Here is a 20,757-nt window from a genome sequence, read left to right on the forward strand (position 1 = left end):
TGGAGGTCAGTGCAGCCAGGCGGCGAGGTGGGGACATGGGGGATGGGCAGGTTTACTGTCCTCCCTCCCTCGGTGTCCATGTGGTGGGCGTCCCCTCTCTGCTTTGAGGTCGCCCCCACTCCAGCCCTGGATGCTGCCTGGAGAGTCCCTGCCCCACAGGGAGACAACAGGCGCTCCCTGTGATGAGGGACTTCGATTCTGTGAATATCTGCATTTCATGTGTTTTGAGATTCTGCTTGTGGTGCATACAGATTTAGAATTTTGTATTTGGGAGGAGAGTGCATTAAACCTCGGCTCGTTCTCTCTTTTTGTGTGTGTTTTAGGGTCGAACCCACAGTATATAGAAGTTCCCAGGCTAGGGGTCAAATCGGAACCACAGCTGCCGGCCTGCACCACAGCTCATGGCAACACTGGATCCTTAACCCACTAAGCAAGGCCAGGAATCAAACTTGCATCCTCATGGGTACTAGTCCGGTTTGTTTCTGCTGAGCCACACTGGGAATTCCAGTCTTTTTCATTTCTTTAAGCAATGTTTTAACGTTCTCAATGTACAAGACTTGCATATATTTCCATTTATTTCAAGTGTCCATGTCAGTGTAAACTGCATCTTTAAAAAATATTCAATTTCTGGGAGTTCCCGTGTGGCTCAGTGGTTAAGGAATCCAACTAGGAACCCTGAGGTTGCGGGTTCGATCCCTGACCTTGCTCAGTGGGTTAAGGATCCAATTGCCATAAGCTGTGGTGTAGGTCACAGATGTGGCTTGGATTCCGAGTTGCTGTGGTTGTGGTGTAGGCCAGCAGTTACAGCTCCAATTAGACCCCTAACCTGGGAACCTCCATATGCCTCGGGTGTGGCCCTAGAAAAGACAAAAAAAAATTTTGTTCAATAAAAAATAAAAAATATTCAATTTCTAACTGTCCTTGGCCAGTACACAGAATTGCAGAGGAATTGATCATTTTTTTTGGCCGCACTCTTGTCACATAGAAGTCCCTGGGCCAGGGATCAAACCCACACTGTAACAGCAGCCGGAGCCAGAGTTGTGACAATGCTGTATCCTTAACCCACTGAGCCACCAGGGGCCTCAGGATTTTGTCATTGGAATGTGTGTCTTGGCTAAACTCTTTCCCGGTTTTAACCGTTTCTTTGTGAATAACTGTAGATTTTCTATGTACACAATTGTGTTGTCTGTGAACAAAGGCTGGTTTTACTTCTTGCTCGATGGATTGGATAGCTCTTCTGTGTCTTGCATTTCTTGCGCTGGGGAGAGTCTACACACATTGCTTAGTACAAGCAGTAAGAGCAGGGAGTTCCCCTTGTGGCTCAGTGGGTTAAGAACCCAACTAGTAAAAATGAGGACGCAGATTGGATCCCTGGCCTCGTTCAGTGGGTTAAGGATCTGGCGTTGCCACAAGCTTCGGTGTAAGTCACAGATGTGGCTCAGATCTGTGGCTGTGGTGTAGACCGGTAGCTGTAGCTCCGATTCAGCCCCCAGTGGGAACTTCCATATGCCACGGGTGTGGCCCTGAAAAGACCAATAAGTAGATAAACTGATCAGAGGCGGAGTGTTACAGGCTGAAAAATCACAAAATTAGTAAGTTGAAGTCCAAACGCCTGGGGAATTTGGAATGTGACTGTATTTGAGGACAGGGTCTTGAAAGAGGTAATTCCATTAAAATGAGGTCCTCAGGGTGGTCCCTGATCCAGAATATCTGGTGTCCCTAGAAGCAGAGGCAGTTAGGAGGACACAGACACACCCAGAGGGAGGACCCCGTGAGGCTCCAGGGAGAAGGCGGCCGCCTGCAGGCCAAGGAGCAAGGCCTGGACACCAACCCCGCTGACACCATCTGCTCGCAGACGTCCGATCTCCAGACCGTGGGAAAGTAATTGCTCACTGGTGTGTCCTGATCTCTGAGTACTCAGTGTGAGTGTCTTCCGGCTCCTGCGGCCGTGGCTGCAGCCTGTGGAATCTGAGGAGAGCGTAGTGAAGCTCCTGTCCCTCTCCTGGGCTCGAGCCAGCCCCAGCAGGAGCGGGGTGCTCTGCTGCAGTGTCAGCCCAGAACCGGGGCTGTGGCTCCTGAGTGGAGGAAAGAGAAGGGATTCAGAGCTGGGCCAGGGGGCTGGGAGGAAGCAGAGACCAGGATGGGGTGGGGACTGATGGAGCGTCTGTCATGTATCCATTCATTTTTTCAAAATAGTTACTAGGGAGTTTCTGCTGCAGCACAGTGGAAACCAACCCAACAAGTATCCATGAGGATGTGGGTTCCATCCCTGGCCTCGCTCAGTGGATCAGAAATCCAGCATTGCCGTGAGCTGTGGTTTAGGTCCCAGATGCAGCTTGGATCCTGCATTGCTGGGGCTGTGGTGTAGGCTGGCAGCTGTAGCCCGATTTGACCCCTAGCCTGGGAATTTCCATACGCCACGTGTGCAGAGATCAAAAGCAAAAAAAAAAAAAAAAAAAATTAATAATTCAGATTGACCAGCCCTTAGTCAGTGTTTATATTATTATTATTACTATTATTACTATTATTATTATTATAAAGCTATGCCTGTGGCATGCAGAAGTTCCCAGGCCAGGGATCCACCCTGAGCCACAGCAATGACAACACAAGGTCCTTAACCCCTGAGCCACCAGGGAACTCCCTGAACATTGATATTAATCACAATATATACTTTTTTTTTCCTTTTTCAGCCGCCCCTATGGCATATGAAAGTTCCCAAGCCAAGGGTGGAATCCGAGCTGAAGCTGCCACCTACACTACAGCTGAGCTTCAGCAACACTGGATCCTTTAACCCACTGCACCGGGCCAGGGGTCGAACTGGCACCTGCACAAAAGCCAGATCATTTATACACGGCACCACAGCAGGAACTCCTCACTATATATATATTTTTTTTAATGCTGGGGGAGGATACTATTAGCATCTTCATCTTCCAAAGAATAAAATAGGCCAAGAGAGATTGTATGCATTGCCCTCAGACGCACACCTCTACATGCACCACTGAGCCGGGACGCAAAAGCATTTCTTGCTACCTATGGAGTCACCCTTTGTTGGGACTGTGCTACCAGTGGAGTGAAAAACAGCCAACGCCGTCCCTGATATTGTGCAGCTTACGGTTTTCTAAGAGAGACAAATAGAAAATAAATACCTTCCAAGTTCTAAATATGAGACAGAAGGTATTTTGAAATAGAAAGCAAAGGGCAGAAGTGGACGGAGCAGAGGTTAGATCCTGCAGTAAAAATGGTAACCAGAAGCTCTCCCTCCTGTCTGCTCCCTGCCCACAACGCCCTCGGGCTTCAGAAGCTTGAAACAAAAAGCCTCCAATCCAAAGAAGACATACGGATGACCAAAAAACACATGAAAAGATGTTCAACGTCGCTTGTTATTAGAGAAATGCAAATCAAAACCACTCTGAGGTACCACCTTACACCAGCCAGAATGGCCAGCATCCAAAAGTGTACAAACCATAAGTGCTGGAGAGGGTGTGGAGAAAAAGGAACCCTCCTACACTGTTGGTGGATTGTAAATGGGTGCAACCACTGTGGAAAGCCGTATGGAAAGTCCTCAGAAAACTAAACATAGAACTACCCTTTGACCCAGCAATCCCACTCCTGGGCATCTACCCAGAGAAAACCATGACTCGCAAAGACACATGTACTCCAGTGCTCATTGCAGCACTATTTACAATAGCCAAGACATGGAAACAACCTAAATGTCCATCGACAGAGGAGTGGATCCAGAAGATGTGGTACATATACACAATGGACTATTACTCAGCCATGAAAAGGAACGAAATACTGGCATTTTTAGGAACATGGATGGACCTAGAAATTATCATGCTGAGTGAAGTCAGTCAGTGAGACACCAACATCCAATGCTTTCACTGACATGTGGAATCTGAAAAAAGGACAGACTGAACTTCTTTGCAGAACAAGATACTGATTCCCAGACTTTGAAAAACTTATGGTCTCCGAAGGAGACAGTTCAGGGGGTGGGGGGATGCGCTGGGGGTGTGGGATGGAAATCCTATAAAATTGGATTGTGATGATCACTGTACAACTACAAATGTAGTAAGTTAATTGAGTAATTAAAAAAAAGCCTCCAACAGTAGCACCGAGGCAAAGACCAATCATCCTCAGATCAGGAGGCAAGGACTGTTTTTTTATTTTCTTTCCTTTTTTTTTTAATGACAGTACCTGCAGAATATGGAGGTTCCCAGGCTAGGGGTCTAATCGGAGCTGCAGCTGCCGGCCTACACCACAGCCAGAGCAACAACGCAGGATCTGAGCCGAGTCTGCGACCTACACCACAGCTCATGGCAATGCCGGATCCTTAACCCACTGAGGGAGGCCAGGAATCGAACCTGCATCCTCATGGATATTGAGGACGGGTCCTTAACCCACTGAGCCACAATGGGAACTCTGAGGAGGAAAGGGCTATTGCACAGCAAATTGAAGATGGGGAGAAGGCCGCCCATGCTAAGGAAGCGTAAGTTGAAAATCAAGGACAAGTCTGTGGTTCCCTTGTGGTGCTGCATTGTCACTGCAGCGGCACGGGTTCGATCTCTGGAACTTTCGTGTGTGGAGGGCCCAGCCAAAAAAAAAAAAAAAAAAGGATGAGAACTGAGCTCACACCATGGGTTCCACTGCCCAAGATCAACCAGAAAGCAACTCTACAGGGATTTGGGTCAATTGAACGTAAACACTGACTTTCTGTCCACTTGTCCGACCAGCTCCTGAGAGAGGAGTTTGCGGACCATCAGCTCTAACTGTGGATGTGTCTACTTCGCCCTGCAGCTCTGTCTGTTTTCGTTCATTTCTTTCGAGAAATAAGGCTCTGGTATTGGGGAAATATGCATTGAGGACTTCTCTAGCTTTTAACGTGATGATAGAAGCCAGATTGTAAAGAGGGAATGCTGGGTGATTTCATGTGTATGAAGTCTCGGAATGGACAAAACGAATCGATGCCGACAGCTATCAGGGAGTGCTGGAAAGGGGGAGCTGCGTGAGAAAGGGAAAAGAGCAATTTAGGAATGTGATGGAAATGCCCCTTCCTTTTTCTAAAATTTTATGGCCTCCTCTGTGGCACGTGGAAGTTCCCGGGTCAGGGATTAAATCTGAGCCGCAGCTGTGACCAATGCCAGATCCTTAACCCACTGCGCCGGGCTAGGGACTGAACCCAAACCTTCAGAGTGACCTAAACTGCCAGTCAGAGTCTTAACCATGGCGCCACAGTGGAAACTCCAAAATGTTCCATATCCTTTTTTTTTTTTTTTTGTCTTTTTGCTTTTTTCTAGGGCCGCACCCGCAGCATATGGAGGTTCCCAGGCTAGGGGTCTAATCGGAGCTACAGCTGCTGGCCTACACCACAGCCCCAGCAATGCCAGGTCCAAGCCGCGTCTGGGACCTACACTGCAGCTCTCGGCAACTCCAGATCCTTAATCCACTGAGTGAGGCCAGGGATTGAACCCGAAACCTCATGGTTCCTAGTCGGATTTGTTAACCACTGAGCCACTATGGGACTCTTGTTCCATATCTTGATCAGCGACATGGTGACATTATATAGACATTTGTTAAAATTCATTTCACTACATACTTTTAAATGGGTGCATTTTATTGTATGTAAAGTTACCTCAATAAACAGGGCAGGAGTTCCCGTTATGGCTCCGTGGTTAACGAATCCGACTAGGAACGATGAGGTTGCGGGTTCAATCTTGGCCTCGCTCAGCAAGTTAAGGATCTGGCGTTGTCGTGAGCTGTGGTGTAGGTCCCAGATGCGGCTTGGATCTGGAGTAGGCTGGCAGCTATTGCTCTGATTAGACCCCTAGCCTGGGAACCTCCATATGCTGCAGGTGTGGCCCTAAAAAAGACAAAAAAATAATAATAATAATAAAATAAAAATAAAAATAAACAGGGTGGTAGACTTGAAAATACAAAGTGGAAGTGATTAATTGGGACATTGATGTCCCCAAACTCTCTACCCTATTTCCCTTTTCTTTTCTTTTTCTTTTTTTTTTTTTTTTTTTTTTTTTTTGCTTTTTACAGCCGTGCCCACAGCACATGGAGGTTCCCAGGCCAGGGGTTGATTCAGAGCTGCAGTTGCTGGCTTACACCACGGTCACAGCAGCTCTGGATCCAAGCTGCATCTGCACTCACACCACAGCTCACACCAACGCCGGATGCTTAACCCACTAAGCAAGGCCAGGGATCAAACCTGCATCCTCATGGATACTAGTCAAATTCGTTTCTGCTGAACCACGACAGGAACTCCCATCTACCGTATTTCTTCGTACTTCGGTGGGTCTAACACAGACTAAGTTTGGCCTATGACTCTTCCCCAGTTACCAATGCCCAGAGAAAAGGCAAGAATTTCTAGAACATGAACATCTGACCTACAAAGCATAAATAATCCCAATGAACCAACTGGACTGTATATATATATTCCATTGGAAACAGAAGTATTAGAGCGAGTGAAGCAATAATTTAAAAAACCTCCTGCTATGTATCACTGGGAACTATATCTAGTCACATTATTATGATGGAACGTGATAATGTGAGAAAAAGGAACATGTATGTGTATGTGTGATGGGTCACCTTGCTGTACAGTAGAAAATTGACAGAACACTGTAAACCAGATATAATGGAAAAATAAAAATCATTACAAATGAAAAAAAGAAAGAAAGTACTGAAATAACAGAGGAAAAAAAATAATTTAAAATAACCACATGTGGGAGTTCCCTGGTGGCTCAGTGGGTTAAGGACCTGGCACTGTCCATGCAGTGGCTCCAATCACTGCTGTTGCTCGGGTTGGATCCCTGGCCTGGGAACTTCCACGTGCTGCAGGCATGGCCGAAAAAATAAAAAATAAAAAGACAAAAGCAAGACAGAACAAAACAAAAACAAATGTGGAACTCCAGGAAGTGCTGGATATTAATAAGGAAATGCTTAAGAGTCCTCACTGAGGACAGCATCCAAGAGCAATGATACTGAATGAGAGCTCACATCCCATCACTCACCCTGGGGCCTGAGTCCTCGGCTTGGTTCACAGCATCCAGGCTTTGCATTGGCTGGGTTTTCCTGAGGGTCTTCACTCTAAGGGAACAGCCCCAAGGCTTTTCAGCTGGTTACTTGGGGTGTGGGGTAGGCAGGCCACCCCCTACTCCCTAAGAAGAGCATGGAATGAGGTGGGCAGTGCTTCTCCCAACCCAAGAGCTGGACTAAGGGGTTGGGAAGAGCCCCGAGCTTGACCAACTGGTCACTGCTGATTCACGCCATCACTCAGCTTCCTTCTCTAGCTCAGGGCTTTCCTACCAGCCTGGGGTCCTCTGGCTCAGGTTTTCTTAGATTCCATGAACTTTTTTTTTTTTTTTTTTTTTTTTTTTTTTTACTTTTAGGGCCGCACCCATGGCATTTGGAGGGTCCCAGGCTAAGGGTTGAATAGGAGCTACAGCTGCCGGCCTACACCACAGCTATAGCAACGCCAGATCCGAGCTGTGTCTGCGACCTACACCACAGCTTACGGCAATGCCGGATCCTTAATCCACTGAGCGAGGCCAGGGAACAAACCTGCGTCCTCATGGATCCTAGTCGGATTCATTACTGCAGAGGCAAGATGGGAACTCCAGATTCCATGACCTTGTGCCCTCCCCCGCTGGCGTCTCCCTCCTCCCTGGAGCCCTCTCTCACCTGAAGATGAGATAGAGGCAGAAAGAGAGCAGGACCACGATGCCAGCTCCTCCGATTGCTGGCAGGGTCTGCTGGATCCTGGGCTGTGGTTTACCTGCAGAGAGTTGGAGGTTTTGGTTACAGTTCAACCCCAGGACATAGCATCCTCCCAGATGGTCACGTCTCTGTGTGTTCCTTTATTTCCGCCTTTTTTTTTTTTTCTTCCTGTGTGTGTGTGTGTGTTTTAATGGTTGCACCCGTGGCATATGAAGGTTCCCAGGCTAGGGGTCGAATCGGAACTGCAGCTGCTGGTCTACACCACAGCCACAGCAACGTGGGATCCGAGCCAAGTCTGTGACCTACACCACAGCTCACAGCAATGCTGGATCCTTAACCCATGGAGCGAGGCCAGGGATTGAACCCGTGTCCTCACAGAAACCAGTCGGGTTTGTAAGCCATTGAGCCACAACGGGAACTCCCAGTATGTGCTCCTTTAATGCACCTACTTCCCACCCGCTACTCACTAACTTGACGGACGTCCATTGCCCTGTAGACCCTGGACCAGTCCCCTGCCCTGGGCTCACGGCTCAGAATCTTACACCCCAGCCAGCCCAGCGGGGGCCCTGGGGTGCCTCTCCTCCAGGCTCTGCCTCCCTGGGGCTGTTATGGGTTGACTTATATTCCCCTCCCCTAAATTCACATGTTGAAGACTGCTAGTAACTTAGAGTGTGACCTTAAGTTCCTGTCTTGGCTCAGTGGAAATAAACCGGACCAGTATCCATGAGGTTGCAGGTTCCATCCCTGGCCTTGATCAGTTAAGGATCTGGCGTAGCCCTGAGCCATGGTGTAGGTCTCAGATGTGGCTCAGATCCTGAGTTGCTGTGGCTGTGGTGTAGGCTGGCAGCTGCAGCTCTGATTCGATCCCTAGCCTGGAAAACTCAAAGCAAAAAAAAAAAAAAAAAAAAATCACTATAAACAGTAAAAAAAAAAAAAAATTCACTGGAAAAATTAAAATCATTAAAAATTGAGAAGAATATGTATGACCTTATTTAGAGACAGGGTCTAGGTTAAGACGAGATCATTAGACTGGACCCTAATCCACTAGAACCGGTGTCCTTCTCAAAAAGAGGGAATCTGGATCCAGACCCGCCCACAGGGAGAGCGATGCCATGCACGATGAAAGCAGAGGTTGGGGTGATGTTTCTACAAGCCAGGGGAGACACCTGGAGCTGCCAGCCAAGCACCAGAAGCCAAGGGAGACACCTGGAGCCATTCTCACAGTCTCAGAAGGCATGGCCTTGAGACCTTGATCTCAGGCTTCCAGCCCCCGGCACCGGGAGCCAAGACCCAGCCAACATTTAATCCCCCAGGTTGAGGCACTTGTTTAGGGCAGTCCTAGCAAACTAACAAAGGGGTCCCCGTTCCTGTCCCCCAGGCATCGCCCCCTCAGGAGACCCCCTGACCTGGCAGCAGCAGGACAGTGGCGCCCTGGGACCCGTAGACGTTCTGGGCCTCGCAGCTGAGTCTGAGGCTGGAGCTGAGCCCCTCGCCCAGGCTCAGGGAGCTGTTGGCCCAGGGCCCGGTGGAGCTGGAGGTGACCTTGATCGAGGCGTTGCTGAAGTTCCTGTCCAGCAGCCCCTCCCCCAGGCGCCAGTGCAGGGAGGGGGCGGGCTGGGCTCGGGAGGAGCAGCTGCAGTGGAGACCCCTGTCCTCCCAGGAGCAGGAGGGACCCAGCAGCTGGGGGGGGTCTGCAGGGAGAGAGGAGGTTAGCGGGCTTGTTCCCTCTCCTGGACCCCAGTGTCCTGCCCCCAGGGGTCCCCACACTCACAGACCACCAAGAGGCTCAGAGAGAGATTCTGGGAGCCCAGCGGGTTCTGAGCCCGACAGGTGACTTCTCCTGGCACCGTCCCCAAGCCTGGCAGCTCCAGGATTGTGGTGCTAGAGATGGGGGTGGCATTCAGGGCTGGGGACCCCCGGAACCAGCTCAGCTGTGCAGGGGGGTTGCCGTCGGCCACACAGAGCAGCTGCAGAGCCTGGCCCTCCAGGACGGGCAGGGAGGAGGCGTTCTGCAGAATCTTGAGAGCTTTGGCAGCAAGAAAGGCAGAGAGGGAGGGAGGGGGGTGGCCAAAGCTGGCCTCCCTCTCCTCCTGCGATGTCCACTCTAGCTCCGGGGAGGGAACAGGCAGAGTCCGGGCCTCAGACCTTCAGGAGATGCCCAGCCCACTTCCCTGGAGAGGCCTAGACTGTCCACCAGGTGGAGGCTGAGGGCTCAGGACACAGACGCGGTGAACAAATGAAGAGATGGGCCAAAGAAGAGCCGGGGAGGTAAGGTATCGGGGAGAGAGGGGCAGAGCCGGAGGGATGTGGCGGCTTCCTCTGAATTTGACCAAAGACAGCTGTGGACGGAGTAACCGAAGTGGCTCAGCAGTAACGAGCCCAACTAGTATCCACAAGGACGCGGGTTCCATCCCCGGCCCCCGCTCAGTGGGTTAAGGATCCCGTGTTGCTGTGAGCTGTGGTGTAGGTCGCAGATGAGGCTCAGATCCTGCATTGCTGTGGCTGTGGTGCTGGCTGGTAGCTGTGGCTCCAATTCCACCCCTAGCCTGGGAACCTCCATATGCTGCAAGTGCAGCCCTAAAAAACAAAAACAAAACAAAACAAAACAAAAAAATCCCCCCCAAAACTGAAAGCTGTGGGTGAGAGGAAGATTCACCTCAGGGAGCTGAGCTTCTGGGGGGCTTTTCTCCTAGTGCCCTTCCCATCTCTGACCTCAAGAGCTGGCCCCTCAGTGCCCCCCCCACCTTGGTCCTCCAGCAGCTGGAGCTCTGAGACCCACTGAGGGTCTGTGCAGCAGAGACCTGCTGTCCCAGCTCTGGAGAGAAGAGGTTTTCTCTCCTACCTGTTCTGTTTCCTTGGAAGACGCTGACGGTCACGTTCCGTGGGGCATCTGGGACAGAGGAATGGGTGGCATCAACATCCATGGCGAGGGATGGGCATGGGGCCTGTCCCCCCAGGAGCCATGGAAATAGGTGTGGGGGGTTCCTTCCTGTTTAGTTCTCAAGACCCCCCCCATGTCAGGCCCCGCCCAGCTCTGCCTCGACCTCTCCCCCGACCCAGCCCAGCGCTCACAGGTGACATTGAGCTGGATGGTCCTTCCCACGGTCACGCCGCTTGCAGGGAACATCACCTGACAGGTGAGGCTGGTGCCGTGGTCCTGGGGCCGTGGGGTCAGGGTGACCACGGAGGAGAGGGGGGTCCTGGGGCCCAGGGTGGGGAGGGCAGCTGAGGTCCAGGAGAAGACGGGGGGCGTGCCCCACTCACAGGCCCAGGGCACAGAGCAGGTCAGGCGCCTGGGGCGGCCAGACTCCAGGGTCTCGGGCATGAGGATGTGGGGCGCCTGGGTCAGGGCTGGTGAGGAGAGGGAGGAAAATGGGGCCCCCTGGCACAGCGTCAGCCTGCCCCTGGGTCCTGTCGCCGCATCCCCCCCACCAGCCCTAGGAGGGAGAAAACTTTGATTTTTCTATCTCCAGCGTTCCACCCCCCGGGGTCTGTTCCTGGGTCCCCGCCATACCTGTCACACCCAGAGAGAGCGGCCTATCTTGATATGCGTGTTGATGGAAGCTTGTCTCTATTTGAAAGAAGTATGTCCCGCTGTCCCCCGTGGTGACGTCTCTGATGCTCAGCGAGCAGTTGTTGGCCTGGGGATCCCCGAGGAGGAAGAACCGCCCCTGGGACCCCTCAGACAGCTTCTGCCCCAGCCTGTTCGTGGCCACCAGAGCATGTTTTTTACCTGCCCCTTGCCGGAACCAAAACCCAGAGAAGGTGCCAAAAGAGCTCCAGGGGTAGGAAAATTTGCATGGCACGAGGACACATAGGCCCTCCTGCACTGTCACATTCTGCTGTAGCTCCAGCTGGTACCATGAGTCCTGAGCCAGGGATGCTGCGGAGAGGAAGAAACTCAGCCTGGAGCTTCCCCCAGGGGTCCTCTCCTCCCTCCCCTCCCCTCCCCTCCCCCCCTCACCTCCCCACAGCACCAGCAGCTTCGGCGGCGGCGGCAGCAGCAGCAGAAGCAGCAGCAGCAGCAGCGGCGACGGCTGCATCCCTTCCTGAAGCCCCTGACAGTCTGCCTTCTGGAGTCTCTGTGAAAGTGAAGGTCAGGTGGCAGCTGTGGGAGGGCAGAGGAGGCTTAGACGGGAAGCTGTGGTGAGACCAAAAGGCCACGTGCCCCCAAGGTGGAAACTTCAGATTCAGAGTCAGCTGTGGTGGCGCTTTGAGATCATCCAGTCCCATTTCTTCCTTTCTTCTTCTTCTTCTGCTTTCTTTTTTTCTTTTTTTGGGGGGGCTCATACCCCCAGCATGAGAAAGTTCCCAGGCCAGGGATCGAACCTGTGCCACAGCAGGGACAATGCCAGAACCTTAACCCGTTGCGCCACCAGAGAACTCCCATTTAGTTCCATTTTTGCACAGTGGAAGGTGAACCCTGAGGCTCAGGGGAGGCAGGAGAAGCAACATTCACCTTTATTCATTTCGTGTATGCATGCACTCAGCCACTCATTCACGAACTAACGTGTAAAAAAAAAAAAGGTTTTTTTTGCTTTTTAGGGCCACACCCCCGGCATATGGGGTCCAATTGGAGCTACAGCTGCCGGCCTACACCACGGCCACAGCAACACGGGATCCGAGCCGTGTCTGTGACCTACACCGCAGCTCACGGCAATGCCAGATCCTTAACCCGTGGAGCAAAGCCAGGGATGGAACCCGAATCCTCATGGATGCTAGTCGGGTTCATCAACCGCTGAGCCATGACAGGAGCTCCAAAAAGACAGATTTGAATGGGTCCTGACCCCGGACTCGCTCAAGCAGTAGGGGAAGACATGCGGAGGTCCAGCCCCAGCAGCCAGGGAGTGCCGAAGGAGAGGATGGGCTACAAATGGCACGGAAAGAATTGGAGCCAACTCCTCAGCTGCATGCTGCAGATGACCCAATTTATTAAATGAAAATCATCAGTTTTTATACCTTATCACAATCAGGTTTCGTGTAAGATTTGACATTAACATTTGATTTAAAGCCCTTTTGTTCCCTCCACCTGAGATACAAAAAAAAAGGTTAAAATATGTTCCTTTCAACTTTAGATTTTCCTTCAAGATTACAAACTTAAAGTTCCACACTGTATTTTTCTCAAAAGGTCAACAACAGTAGCTATTCTATTCTATATTAAGAACAAAGCTTTGTAAGTAATAAACTATGATACCTAACATTCTTTAACTAAAGGTGTATGTAGTTAACAAAACGCATGAAAGCCTTGGGCTCATGACATTCTTAAAACCACGATTTATTTGGCACCAGCAAGCTAAGCATTTAACCTATTGTGCTGATTTACGTAAGTTCCAAACCACCAATTTCAATAGAAAGGAGTATTATACCCAAAAATTAACAAATGCCCCCACAAGGGATGAAAGTTACAGGTGACACTGTTATTTGATAAAAAATATATCTATTATAGCAATTTATAGGCCAAACAACATTTTTCCCAGCCCCAAACTTCTTTTTAAGTAAAGGGACTGAAATCATAAGTTTCCCCTGTATACTCTCACAAAATAGGTGCCATAAATTGTTACTCCAAAACAAAGGCTTTTTCCATTACATTGTTTAAATAACTTCATTCTGTTTTGGTTCAAGTGTTTTACGTACCCAGGGCAAATCTTTAGCAGTAAGAAAGCTGTGAATAGAGATAGAAAAGGAAGGATAAACACAGAAAAATAGATTAACATATTTTTTAGGGGATATCATTTTTATTTTCCTGGAGCCGATGTCTTTCAAGGGATTGCTCTGCAATCCTTCTTCCTTCTTCAGCTTGTCTGTAGCTCTGCTAACCAGACAAGCCTCATGCAAGTGCCGACTGTGGCTTTGCTTTCTTTATTGGAGCAGCCTTATGGCTCCCAACAAAGACAGACAAGTTTGAGGTTTATCTGAAGGCAATGGGGAGCCATGGAAGGTTCTTGAGCAGGAAAGGGGCGGCGTCACTTAGATATCAGCACGATCCCTCTGAGGCCAGGGTAGGGAAGAGCTGGAAGGGAGAGGCTGGAGGCCCAGAGGAACTGTTGTGACAACTGGCAGAAGAGAGAACCAAGCCCTCTGCAGGAGGCAGCAGCCTCGGTGATGGAGGAGTCACTGAAGACACTTTCGGGAAGTGAAATGTGAGGGGAGGTGTGGTGGGTGGGGGAGGGAGGCGTCCGGAGAGACTCCCTGAGCCGGGACTCTAACGGGTGAGAGTTTTGCCGGGGGAGGTGGGGGGGGGCTGCCACGCAGAGGTGGTGAATGGGGGCCGTCCCCCTGGCCCCTCCGGCCCCCTCCCATTTGGGCTCTGAGACCTCACTTCCGCCCCGAGAGACAGAAACCCCACCTCCATCTCCGACCCAGAGCACATCTTTCCTGCCTGTGCCACTTCCTTGGAGGGACCAAGAGCCGGGTTCTTGCAGCTTTTGGAACAGAGACAGAAAACATTTTCTCCCTGAAGCGTGAGGCGTTATGGTGGCTTTCACTCTTCGGCTGGATCCACAGAAGCGGGGCGGGATGGGGATGGTTGTGCACCTTCTACTGCTTCTCAGGGTGGGCTTCTGGCCACCCATCAGGTTGTGGATGGCTGGGCGCCTGGAGCCCTCCTCAGGGACCCAGGCGTCCTGACCTATGCCCGCAGGGCAGCCTCATGGGACCCGGAGCCGGAGCTGTGAGCGACAGAGGAGCTGATGAAAGCATCAAGTCAAAATGAAAATGGCTATCAGGCCTTCAGCCATTTGCTCTGATGGCAGAAGCAACGGCCTAAATGGAAAAAGCACTGCCTCCCCCACGTTCTGGAACAGTGCATGCCCGCTAAAGGAAAAACCTGATTCTAACTGTCACGGAAAAGATGATTCATGACACACGTCAGGGAACGGGGAGGCAGGCTCCATTCAAGACCACTGCAATCGGATGTGGGACCCCCGAGATGGGGTTTTGCAGCGGGGAAAAGAGAGCAGGCTCCACTCTGGATCCAACGAGGAGGAGTGGGAATTTATGGCCAAGGAACAGGGTGGTGGGGTCAGTGGATGGGAACTAAAGGAAACGTCAGAGGAAAAAGGGGGACTTCCCTTCGTGGCTCAGCGGTTAACAAACACAACCAGTGAGGATGTGGGTTTGAACCCTGGCCTCCCTCAATGGGTTAAGAACCTGGCGTTGCCGTGATGAGCTGTGGTGTAGGTCGCAGGTGTAGCTTGGATCCCGCATTGCTGTGGCTGTGGTGTAGGCTGGCAGCTGTAACTCCAATTCAACCCCTAGCCTGGGCACCTCCATATGCCTCAGGTGCGGCCCAGAAAAGCAAAAAAAGCAAAAAAGCAAAAACAAAAAACAAAAAAACAAAAAAAACCCCTCAAAACCCCAAACAAACAAAAAGAAACATCAGAGGGAAAAGGGGGGACACGGGCTAACCTGGCCTACCAGGCTTCTTGCTGAGGCTGGCCAGGCGTCAGACGGCTGGGGGCTGGGGGAGGACGAGGAACGCCGTCAGATATCAAGGGCAGGGGATTCTGGTTCAAATGACTTAGCAGGATTCTTGAAAAAAAAAAAGGATGATTCAAAGATGGAGCCAAGAGTTCCCCTTGTGGCGCAGCGGAAACGAATCTGACTAGTATCCATGAGGATACAGGTTCAATCCCTGGCCTGGCTCAGGGGTAAAGGATCCGGTGTTGTCATGAGCTGTGGTGTAGGTCATGGACTTGGCTCGAACCCTGTGTTGCTGTGGCTGTGGCATGGGCTGGCAGCTACAGCTCCGATTCAGCCCCTAGCCTGGGAGCCTCCATATACCTCGGGTGTGGCCCTAAAAAAAAATAAATAAATAAAAAAATACAACCCCCCCTCCAAAATCACCCCAGGAGTTCCCATCGTGGTGAAACAGAAACGAACCCAACTAGGAACGAGGAGCTTGTGGGTTCGATCCCTGGCCTCGCTCAGTGGGTTGAGGATCTGGCATTGCTGTGAGCTGTGGTGTAGGTCGCAGACACAGCTCAGATCTGGTGTTGCTGTGGCTGGGGTGTAGGCCAACAGCTTCAGCTCCAATTAGACCCCTAGCCTGGGAACCTCCATATGCTGTGGGTGTGGCCCTCAAAAGCACAAAGCCAAACCAAACCAAAAAAAAAAAAAAAAAAACCCCAAAGATGGATGCAGAAGTCCAAAAGTCAAGCAGGCGTTGAAACTGAACTCTGCGGGCTTGGCTAGAGCTTAGTCAAGGGGAGAATCTGTGCTGAGCATCAGATGGGCCGGCACAGACATGGGGCTCATCTCATGAGGACAGAGCCTGAACAAAAGCTCCAGCAGTCTGCAGAGAGCACCTATGGGCCTCTGGACCCCAAAGGAGGTTGAAGTGGCACCAGATTTTTTCTTCCAGGTTTTTTTGGGGGGGGGCTGGGGGGGGGGAAGCTGCACCCTCAGCATATGGAAGTTCCCGGGCTAGGAGTGGAATCGGAGCTATAGCTGCCAGCCTACACCACAGCCACAGCAACATGGGATCTGAGCTGCATCTGTGACCTACACCACAGCTCCTGGTGACACCGGATCCTTAACCCATTAAGCGAGGCCAGGGATCAAACCCACATCCTCATGGATCCTAGTCGGGTTCTTAACCCACTGAGCCATGGCAGGAAAGCCATCTTTCTTCCAGGTTTTGATGGGGTCTGTGGCCAGATTACACTGTCGGCTGCCCACCTCCAGGATCTGAAGGTGGACGTAAAAGTCGGTCCAGACAAATCCATGGGTTGGAATGAAAAGGATGGGAGGCTCGGGCTCTTCTTTAGCGTCACTGCTGAAGGTCACAAATTGCACCTGTGTCCCCCTCCAGGGACCGCTACATGAAACCCAGGTTCTGACTGCAGCCCCACCCAGACACCTCTCCCTCACATCTGTTGCCCTCGCAGTGGTGATCCCAGCGGCGGCCGCATCTCGGGGCCGCAGACGATCATCCCGGGACTCGCCTGACACCGTCTGCTGAGCCTCTCCCAGCCTGGAGGTGGGAGGGTCCACGTAAGAGAGCTGGAGACGCTCTCTGGGTTGAAGTGTTTGGTCCTGTGTCAAACTTCTGCCCTCGACAGAAATAAACACCCCTCTCCCTCCAGCCACTGCGGGGGAAGTGAAAGCTGAGCTCTTCTCCCCTGGAACCACAGGTGGGGGGACTCTTCCTTCTTCTTGTACCCCGAAACCCCACCTCTCACCTCCTGAAGACCAAGCCCCACTTCTCTGAAGACAGACAGATGTGGAGTTTGGGGGCCTATCTTCCTCCAATAGGTTTCTTGGAGCCTAGAGCAGACCGAGATAGGGAGGCTTTTATCCTATTCATAGCAGGCACTCAAGCTTCTCTGATGCCCATCAGAATCCATCCCCAGGAGCTCCTTTCATGGATCAGTGGTTAACGAACCCGACTAGCATCCATGAGGATGCGGGGTTGATCCCTGGCCTCACTCAATGGGTTAAGGATCTGGCGCTCCTGTGAGCCGTGGTGTAGGTTGCAGATGCTGCCCAGATAGGGCGTTGCTGTGGCTGTGGCTGTGGTATAGGCCAGCAGCTGCAGCTTCAATTGGGAATTAGCCTGGGACCTTCCATATGCCACAGGCGTAGCCCTAAAAAGAAAAAAAGAGAGAGAGAAAGGAATCGATCTATAGTGGGATTGCTCTTTACAGCCAAGACACAGCTTTGGTCTCCAGGAAGATGGGGGCAGCACTGTCTGAGGTGCTGAAACGGGATTGCGACTGGAGTTGAACAAATGGATCGTGCATAGGGGTCTGACTAGACAAGAACCAGAGTGGGACCTCAAGCCAGGAAAGCAGCACAGTCAGCTGGACTGGACCCACCTAGGAAAGAGAAAAGCATGGAGGGGCCAACCCTTTGGTCTGGGGGCTTATCTTCTCCCGAGCCGCTCCTCCTTCCCTCTTCTTTATCCTCTGCAAAGTCCTGTGGGCTCTGCCAAGTCACTGAATCAAAGCCAGCAGCAGCCTCCCCTCTAGACTTCTTGTTATGTGAGAAAAATAAAGCCCTGTTTGTTAAGGTTCCTGAAAGGCAGCTTTTTTGTAACTTAGAGTCAAATGCATTTCTAATTGGTACAGTGTGTGTAAGTGATTCTGTTGGAGAAACACGACATTTTCCAAAACTGCCCTACTCATTTAAATCTCCAGACAGGAGTTCCCTGGTGGTGGTTAAGGATCTGGCATTGTCACTGCTGTGGTTCTGGTTTTGGCTGTGGTACAGGTCCAGTCCCTGGCCCAGGAACTTCCACATGCCTTGTGTGTGGCCGAAAATAGAGTAAAATAATTATTAAAAAATAAATTGTAGGGAGTTCCCATTGTGGCTCAGTAGAAATGAAACCAGCTAGTATCCATGAGGACTTGGGTTTGACCGCTGGCCCCATTCAGTGGGTTAAGGATCTGGCGTTGCCATGAGCTGTGGTGTAGGTTGGCAGCGGCAGCTCCAATTAGACCCCTAGCCAGGGAACTTCCATATGCCAAGGGTATGGCCCTAAAAGGACTAAATAAATAAGTAAATAAACAAATAAATAAATAAATAAATATATATATATACATATATATATACACACACACACATATATCTTAAAATTCCCAAAAAGTGACTGGTATGACTGACTTTTTTCATTTCTGCCACAACTAGAGAAATAATATTATAGCTTTACTTTGCATTGATGTGACTATAAACGTCCTTTCCTGTCTTTAAATTAACTGCAATCTTACTTTGTGAATTATCTATTCAAAGGATTTACACAAAAGCACCTTGGAGTTTTCCTTATCAACTTTTCTAAAGATCCTTATCTCATCCCTATTATTAACCTTAGAGAATGATATAGTCTTACCAAGAATATACACATCCCTAAATTTCAAAGTTTAGGTTTTTACTATGACTTTTTTTTTTTTTTTTTTTTGCACTTCTCCCTGAGCACATGGAAATTCCCAGGCCAGGGATCAAACACAGCATGCACAAGAAACACATTTCAGACTAAGTGAGAATAAGGATGCTTGGGAAATGAAACAAGAATGAAATCTGGGTCATTCCTTGAATAACATACTCACCATTCATTCAACTCATCCACCCATTTATATAAAAAATACATATACACTTTTTCATCTATCTATCTCAACATCTCACATGTCTTTCTATATGTCATTCTATCCATTTCTATCAGTCAAGATCCAATTATGAAAAAAGAAATCGCTTTTTTTCCCCCCCGCTTTTTAGGGCTATACCTGCACCATATGGAGGTCCCCAGGATAGGGGTCTCATTGGAACTACAGCTGCCAGCCTTCACCACAGCCACAGGAACGCCAGATCTGGGTTGCCTCTACGACCTACACCACAGCTCACAGCAACGCAGGGTCCTTTACCCACTGAGCGAGGCCAGGGATCGAACCTGAAACCTCATGGTTCTTAGTCGGATTTGTTTCCGCAGCGCCACCACGGGAACTCCACTTTAAGTATTTAAAATACAGGAAATTTAAGCAAGAAAGTTGGTTACACAGTTGACAGAGGAGATGAAAAGTTCAATAGAAGACAATAAAACGAAACATAGAAATGATAACAGCAGGAGGCCACCACCAAGGCGAAGGGAAGGGGCGGTGTGCCAGAGCTCAGGGATCTGGGAACGCAGAATAAGATGGGCCATGGCAGGTCTTCCCTTTTGGGAGCTGGAGGCTCCAGGGGGATGTAGCCACTGCCAGAGAGGTTGCACAATGTGAAGAGAGGGGAAGAAATAAATATCTTGGAGTTTACATTCTCTTCCTTGATTTTTTTTTTTTTTTTTTTTTTTTGTCTTTTGTTGTTGTTGTTGTTGCTATTTCTTGGGCCGCTCCCGCGGCATATGGAGGTTCCCAGGCTAGGGGTTGAATCGGAGCTGTAGCCACCGGCCTACGCCAGAGCCACAGCAACGCGGGATCCGAGCCGCGTCTGCAACCTACACCACAGCTCACAGCAACGCCGGATCGTTAACCCACTGAGCAAGGGCAGGGACCGAACCCGCAACCTCATGGCTCCTAGTCGGATTCGTTAACCACTGCGCCACGACGGGAACTCCCTCTTCCTTGATTTTAATCTCCAGTATTTGACTCACTAACTGAACGTAGTGGGAAGCCAGCTAATAAAGGTACTTGGAAAATGAAGCTTGCAGGGGTAAATCCCAGGAGTACAGAACAGAGTAGGGGAGGGACCAGAAGAGGGTCGGAGAGCACACTAGACAAAGACTGGTCTTTACATCCATCCATCCTCTCTCATAGGTCCAGTTCACGAGCCCAGACATGAAACTGACCGAAGTTGGAGTTCCCGTCGTGGCGCAGTGGTTGACGAATCCGACTAGAAACCATGAGGTTGCGGGTTCGTTCCCGCCCTTGCTCAGTGGGTTAACAATCCGGCGTTGCCGTGAGCTGTGGTGTAGGTTGCAGACGCGGCTCGGATCCAGCGTTGCTGTGGCTCTGGCGTAGGCCGGTGGCTACAGCTCCGATTCGACCCCTAGCCTGGGAACCTCCACATGCCTTGGGAGCGGCCCAAGAAATGGCAAAAAGACAAAAAAAAAAAAAAAAAAAAGGAAGGAAAGAAAGAAAAAGAAACTGACAGCAGTTATTTCTGGTTGAGAAAATCAGCAAGTATGACCCGAATGTACAGAGTTGGGCTGCGGTGAGGGAGATGCCTGGCAGACAAGAGACTCTGTCCCTCTGAGCTTCTGTGTCCTGCCAGTCCACAACCTCAGCCATACTCCTCTAGGACCCTCTGATCCTGCGGGAAAATGCAAGAGGAGATTATGGGCTATGGCTGCAGAGAAGTCGCAACGTAGAGCAATATCAAGACTTCAACTCTGTGAAGAGAGCTTAATACATTCCCTGGCTGTACGGAATAATTCTTTGAAAATGGCTGCCTCCTCACAAAATTCCTTAGCGCGCGGCCATGCTGTCCTCCTAACAATCCCTGAAACACCGCGGAGTGACACGTCAAGATAACCAGTGGCGGCGGGTGGCTTCAAAAGTCCTAGGGTGCATGCGCAAGTTCAAACCACTCCCCAAATCCTGACTGGGGTCC

At 50.5% G+C, this 20,757-nt stretch overlaps 1 protein-coding gene across 7 annotated transcripts; it reads right to left on the reverse strand.

Annotated features, from left to right (window-relative positions):
• Positions 1-1,617: 1,617 nt before the first annotated feature.
• Positions 1,618-12,075, reverse strand: LOC100515383 (sialic acid-binding Ig-like lectin 6). 7 transcript variants are annotated; one of them, XR_014806501.1, is made up of 10 exons: positions 11,697-12,066; positions 11,234-11,602; positions 10,792-11,070; positions 10,562-10,609; positions 9,491-9,745; positions 9,126-9,410; positions 7,684-7,777; positions 7,564-7,596; positions 7,014-7,089; positions 1,618-2,075 (listed from the first exon to the last, which is right to left on the reverse strand). XR_014806501.1 is itself a non-coding variant. In XM_013995090.3 (9 exons), the coding sequence occupies exons 1-9, from the start codon at positions 12,007-12,009 to the stop codon at positions 1,890-1,892; spliced, it is 1,905 nt and encodes a 634-aa protein (XP_013850544.3). In that variant the 5' UTR covers positions 12,010-12,054; the 3' UTR covers positions 1,618-1,889. The 7 variants fall into 7 exon arrangements, 3 of the variants coding, with proteins under 3 accessions (XP_013850544.3, XP_013850552.3, XP_020950599.2); XR_014806502.1 differs by lacking the exon at positions 7,564-7,596 and having other exon boundaries at positions 9,491-10,058; positions 11,697-12,075; XR_002344788.2 differs by lacking the exon at positions 7,564-7,596 and having other exon boundaries at positions 8,396-9,410; positions 11,697-12,068.
• Positions 12,076-20,757: the final 8,682 nt, after the last annotated feature.

This window comes from Sus scrofa, chromosome 6, assembly GCF_054392235.1.
Source record: "Sus scrofa isolate SSC_HxYL_T2T_F1_AM1 chromosome 6, Sscrofa_HxYL_maternal_Yorkshire_Landrace_v2.0, whole genome shotgun sequence".
NCBI lineage: Eukaryota > Metazoa > Chordata > Mammalia > Artiodactyla > Suidae > Sus > Sus scrofa.

Bases quoted from the DNA above. Each gene is read 5' to 3' on its own strand.
- LOC100515383 (XM_013995090.3), bottom strand. From the start codon at position 12,009: ATGAGCCCCCCCAAAAAAAGAAAAAAAGAAAGCAGAAGAAGAAGAAGA. The intron at 11,603-11,696 runs GTGCTGTGGGGA...TCCTCTCCGCAG, and splicing joins CGCCGCCGCCGAAGCTGCTG to CATCCCTGGCTCAGGACTCA. The intron at 9,411-9,490 runs GTGAGTGTGGGG...CTCTCCCTGCAG, and splicing joins TCTGAGCCTCTTGGTGGTCT to ACCCCCCCCAGCTGCTGGGT.